This window comes from Triticum dicoccoides, chromosome 3A (assembly GCF_002162155.2).
Source record: "Triticum dicoccoides isolate Atlit2015 ecotype Zavitan chromosome 3A, WEW_v2.0, whole genome shotgun sequence".
In the NCBI taxonomy this organism is placed as follows: Eukaryota; Viridiplantae; Streptophyta; class Magnoliopsida; order Poales; family Poaceae; genus Triticum; species Triticum dicoccoides.
Genome location: NC_041384.1, coordinates 683,691,408 through 683,697,670, shown reverse-complemented (window position 1 = coordinate 683,697,670; position 6,263 = coordinate 683,691,408). Strand labels below are relative to the sequence as shown.

Sequence of the window (6,263 nt, the reverse complement as noted above, 5' to 3'; positions counted from 1 at the left end):
GAACTTCACCTTCTCGTTTTTGTGAAGCGGGGCTTCCGCTGCTCCTCGTCTCCGCGGAAATTACACGGGCCGATTCTTGTCTTCGGGAAGCCAGCTTCGAGAAGCTGGGGCGTTCGGAGTGGCTTCATGCACCTGTTTTGGGAAGCTGGCCCGTGGAGAAGATCCGAACGAGGCCTAACAACACGATCCCCCGCATAAAGCCTCACGTCTTCCTTGACACCCGCGTAGCAAGCGACGATCTGGTAAGAAAACCACTTGGGAAAAACTCTCGTCGGTGCTAAGATCGCCGACGGAGGATGGAAGCCCTAACTACAGGATATTTTTCTTTTTATATAGAAGAAAAAAAAATCTCGTCCCGTGCGTGAGTTTTTCTTATTTTCTGTGGGCGCGTGCTTTGCATCTTCGAGCGACTGGACCTCCTTTCCCTCTGCCGGGCCATTCGTGTTTCTGCCTATTCGGCCCAGAGTCACAAGCATTCCGAACTGCCAGCCCATTCGCTTCTCCCCCTGGGGAGGCCTGGCCCACGAGGGGAGAGGTGGGGTCGCGGCCACACCGTAGGCCACAGAGTGAAGTTGTAGAGCTCGAGCGGGAGCACCGCCACTTGGGAAGTCGCTGCGCTCGCCGTAGCAGCGCCGAAGAGTCAAACACCAAATCTCGGCGGAAGTCGCCGCCGCACTAGGGTTCAGGGATCCCTCGTTTCGAATTCGCCCCCCGCCCCGGCCGTTCGGCGCGGCAGGTGAGCTTCCCACCCCTGTATCGCATGGGGATCGAGTGCGGGGATCGAATTCGGTTCTGACGAGGATTCCTGGCTGCAGGATGGAGGATGGGGACGGCGAGGCGGCGCGGGAGGCAATCGCGGCGAGGATGCGGGGCGGGGACTACACCGGCGCCAGGACGCTGCTGCTGGAGACGCTGCAGACCAACCCCGGCCTCGACGGCGCTGTCGAGATGCTCGCCGTGCTCGAGGTCCTCTGCGCCGCCCCCGCCGGCCGCCCGCCGCACTGGTACCGGGCCCTCCAGGTCCTTCCTGGGGACGGCGCCGCCGCCATCGAGGCGCGGCACAGGGCCCTCCTGGCCCAGCTGGAGCCCGTCAGGGACGCCCTCCCCGGCGCCGACCTGGCGCTCCGCCTCGTCGACGAAGCCTACAAGGTGCTGTCCGACCCGGCCAAGAGGGCCAGCTTCGACTCGAGCAACACGGCGGGGGGTTCGGTCAAGCAGATGGCAGTAGGTGCGTTCAGCAGTGCTCACGCTGACTTGCGGCGTGACTCCATTTCGCTGACCGAACGGATGCATGTCGATGGGTCAGCAACTCCTCTCGGCACAAATCCTGACCTGCATAGAGTAAAAAGCGTGGACACGAAGAATGTTCAGCAGATTGACCGACCATTTCTGGATGCAGGAAATTGTTCAAACTTGGCTAGTTCTTCCAAAACCAAGAGGACCGACCATTGCTTTCCAGGTGATGATGGCGAGTTCTGGTTGCATGAGGAAAACCATGCAGACAAGAAGCTGAAGAGTGTATGGGAGAAGGACGTGTATTCTGTGTCCTCGTCGGAGGAAGATCCCGACGGCTGCTTTGCTGATCTCTCAGATGCCATGCAAGATGACCCCTGCTCTAGTCAACAGTATGACTATCATAACTTTGAGGAGGACAGGTTGATACAGCAATTTGCTACTGGCCAGATCTGGGCAGGGTATGACTGGGAGAAGTTTCCTCGCAGATATGCACGGATAAATGAAGTTTTGACAGATAAGATGCAGTTATATGTATCATGGTTCAAACCATGCCCGCAATCTCATGAAGAGAAGAACTGGTTAAGTGCAAGCTTGCCGTTCGTCTGTGGAACCTTCATTGTGGAAGAACGGCAAATATCGCTATCTTCTATAAGTATGTTTTCCCATGAAATATCTCGTGATACTCTAAATCAGCAACTTGAAGTATTTCCCCGGCTAGGAGAAGTATGGGCCATCTACAGTGATTGGGACATTGGGTGGTGCAATAATCCTGAAATGCGGAAGAAGAGTGCCTTTTCTGTTGTAGAAATTCTTACCAGTTATTCAGAAGAATCAGGCTGTACAGTTGCGCCCTTGGTAAAGGTAGGTGGATTTAGAAGCGTTTTCCAGAGGTACATGAGGAGTGGGAGGGAGCAGGTATTACAAGTCTGCAGTGACAATCTGCTCATGTTTTCTCACAGGATCCCTTTGTTTAGGTTTACTCATGAGGCTGGAACAGTCCTGGAGCTTGAACATTCTATTGTACCAGAAAATCTGCGGCATCAAAATACATTGGCAAGTGTGACTCCTCTGTCCCCACTTTCAGGTTTGGATAGTGATACAAATGGCTTTCATGAAGCTGCTATGGCGCAATTCTCCAGTGCTTCAACTAGCAATTTGGGTTCAGGTATTTCCCAGCAAGGAGTGATGAACTACAATAGCAAGTTGTCACCTGAAGATTTTATGGAGGGGCAGATCTGGGCTGTGTACGATGCTCGGGATCGGATGCCTAGGTCTTATGTCAGAATAATCCATGTGGTTTCAGATGCTACAATTTTTGTGTTGAAGTTGGAACCACATCCAATGCTTAACGAAGAAATACGGTGGGTCGAAGATGGCTTACCGGTTGCTTGTGGGGTATTTCGAGCTGGTACTGGAACTACTTACAAGGACATATCAGCTTTCTCTCATCCTGTACAGTGTGACTGGAGCTCAAAGAAGTCTTTCTATCGAATCTTCCCGAAGAAAGGGGAAATATGGGCAATGTACAAAAATTGGAAGATTACCTTAAATAGCACTGATATTGACAAATGTGAACCTCGCATGGTTGAGATCCTCTCAGATTACACTGATGAGAATGGAGTTAATGTGTGCAGCTTGACTCGCGTAAAAGGCTGTTTATCATTTTTCCAGAGAGCATTACTGGAAGGTTTCCATTTGACAAGGTGGATTTCGAAGTCTGAAATGCTCAGCTTTTCGCATCGAGTTCCTGCTTTTGTTGTCATTGAAATCAGAGAGCGTGATATACCACAAGGGTCATGGCACCTGGAACCAAGTGCCCTACCTTTTAGGAGCATACATTGACAGTCCAAACATAGCAGCTGAAGTTTACCCAACCCTTTTCTTTTGGTTCATTTTGAATAGATTTATTGCCTCTGTCTATGCTCTTGTCTACTGTCTTGATTGTTTTATCCGTCAAGGGAGTTGTTTGTTCACCTTTTCCTTCATGGTACCATCTTTTTGCAATGGTTATATCTTATGTCCTCTATTTTACCAATAGCAGACCAGCACTGGCACATTAAAACATGGAAGTAACTCGTAAGATTCCGTAGCATTAATTAAAATATGTAACACCAAACATTCTTTGATAAACAGAAACTTTGACTGACTACCCTAGCAACAATTGAAGTGTTGTCTTAGTATAGCTGTTGCCACCAAATTTCTTGAACCGAATTGGAATTCTTGCTATGTTTGTAAGCTACTCAGCTTCTGTATCTGCACACTGCAGCATTATTTTGCTCATGCCATCAACTGTATGTTGCCGTGTTCACTATTACTGTTTTCTAGTAGATGGTACTAGCAGGTTCCCAGTTGGGGATATCTTCGCTCTGACCTGCTATTCTTCTGGTTGCTTCTTCTTGATAATTCTGTGGATGGGGAATCCTGTTTATGTGTGTGAGATCTGCTGATGTCGGGTTGGTGCCTAAGAAAGCAAGGTTGCAGTCACCAACCAATAAAGGGGCCTGGTAATGTTCTCTATGTACTAGTATGAGCCTGTGAGGGCGTCCAGAATATTGTTGTCAATAGTTCTATTATGATAAGATTTTAATGATACGGTTCTTATGTCCACACATTGATAGTTCGAAACATAGTAGCAGAAGTTTACCCAGTTGTAATGTAAACCTTTGTTGTTGGTTCATTTTTGACTGATCTGTGCCTGTATTTACGTTCTTATCTTGATTGTTTATCTGTCAAGGGAATTGTGTGTTCACCCTTTCCTTTGTTATACCATCTGTTTGCTATGGGTCTATCTTCTCCCCTCTGTTTTACCAACCTCAGAGGACTGACAGAGTAAAACATGGAACTCGGTTTTTTTATAACGAACACAGAACATGCAACAGGAAACATTCTTTGATATACTGTAACTTAGACTACCCTGAAATCAATTAAGATGGAATCTTACTATAGCTGTTGTGCCAAAATTCTTGAACTAGAGTTGAACTTTTGTTATGTTTTAAGCTACATAGCTTCTGTAAAACTTTGGCCTTGTCCTATAAAACTAGAGTTGAACATTTGTTATGTTTACATTTCCACTACTAATATTCATCTAGATGCTACTAACAGGTTCCTGGTTGGGTATATCTTCTCCCGGACCCTGCTGTTCTTCTGGTTGCTTCTTGTTGAGAGCTCTTTGGACAGGGAATCCCATCGATTACACTGCTAATTAATTTTTTACCGCGATGGAACATAAAAGGTAGATGAATGGTTGGAAGCTGATGTGATGTTTGTGAGATCTGCTGATGTTGCGTTGGTGCCTAAGATAAGTTACAATCACAAACCAATAAAGAGGCCTGGGAATGTTTCCTGTATTAGGTCGTCCAGAATGCCTTTACCAATGCTTCTATCATGATTATAATATGGCAAGTCTCTGTATCAAAAAATGAGATTTGCAAAACCACAGGCAAGTGAACGACGTCTTGTGATGCACTGATGCCACCCTTACCCAATTGCTTAAGCAGTTTAAACATCGGCATATAGGATTTGCTTTGTTCGATTACTGTAATAGTACTAATCAAATACAGCTGACCAAATACAATTGATCTTTTGGATGGGCCAAATTTTGCTTTCGTGCTGCTGCCATTTGCATCAATTGTAAGCTTTTTTGGTACGTCTTCTCTTTAAGCAATTTATGTCCATGCTTATAGCACTACGGAAATATTTAACATTCAAGTACACCCATTGGCTTCTAACTGAAACGCTTACCCTTAAATACTGTAATTTTATCGAATTCCAGGTTGCTTGTTTTCTTTTGCTCAATTTCAGCCTTGTACTTTGGTCCATTCAAAGGAAAAGATGGGCTAGAATAAGTACTGTATTTTGTGGTCCTTTTGTGCATGGTACGCCATCAAATTATATACTACGGTGATCTAGTGATCTAAATATCCTTTTGTCAACAAGACTTTATTGCGTTCACTGCACTGTTTGCTACTAGATGCTACTAGCCGGTTTCGAGTTGGGGATATCTCTGCTCTGGTTTGCTGTTCTTGTGGTTGCAGTCCTAAGTATTTTTTACTGCAGCGGAACGTTAACGTAAATGAATGGATGGACAACGATGTCTATGTGTGTGAGATCTGCTGATATCTGAGTCGGTGCCTAAGAAAGCAAAGTTACAATCACCAACCAATAAAGGGGTCTGGTAATGGTCTCTATGTATGCGGGCGTCCAGAATATTGTTGTCAATAGTTCTATTATGTTTTGAATAATATGATTCTTAGAGTCATGCATGGACAGTTGGAAACACAGCAGCAGAAGCTTAGCCAATTCTAATGAATCAATCCTTTCCTGCTGGTTCATTTTTAACTGATCGATTGCCTCTGTTTTTCTTAACTCAATATTTTATCTGTCAAGGGGGTTGTTTGTTCACCTTTTCCTTCATTGTACCATCCTTTTTCTATGGGTCTATCTTCTCCCCACTGTTTTACCAACGGCAGACAAGGACTGATGCGGTAAAACATGAAAAAAAAGGGCAACCTGGTGCATGTAGCTCCCGCTTGCGCAGGGTCCAGGGAAGGGTCCGACCACTTTGGGTCTATAGTACGCAGCCTTTCCCTACATTTCTGTAAGAGGCTGTTTCCAGGACTTGAACCCATGACCTCATGGTCACAAGGCAGCAGCTTTACCACTGCGCCAAGGCTCCCCTTCTGATGCGGTAAAACATGGAGCTCAGTTTTTTTTATAACAAACACAAAATATGCAACATGAAACATTCTTTGATATACTGTAACTTGGACTACTCTGGAAACAACAAATGGAACAGCATCTTAACTAGAGTTGATTTTTTGTTATATTTTAAGCTACACAGCCTCTGTAAAACTTTGCTTTGTTGTGCCATTTAATTGTCCTTTTCCATGTTTACTGCTACTGATAGATGCTGCTAACAGGTTCCTAGTTGGGGATATCTTTTCTCTGATAGTTTGTTCACCTTTTCCTTCATTGTGCCATCATTTTTTTCGAGAAAACGCAAGAAGAGCTTGCATTTCATTGCTTTG

General features: G+C 45.7%; 1 protein-coding gene across 1 annotated transcript; it reads left to right on the top strand.

The window, feature by feature from the left end:
- The first annotated feature begins 595 nt into the window (after positions 1 to 595).
- Positions 596 to 3,262, top strand: LOC119270188. The gene is made up of 2 exons (XM_037552162.1): positions 596 to 736; positions 816 to 3,262. The coding sequence occupies exon 2, from the start codon at positions 817 to 819 to the stop codon at positions 3,076 to 3,078; it is 2,262 nt and encodes a 753-aa protein (XP_037408059.1). The 5' UTR covers positions 596 to 736; position 816; the 3' UTR covers positions 3,079 to 3,262.
- Positions 3,263 to 6,263: the final 3,001 nt, after the last annotated feature.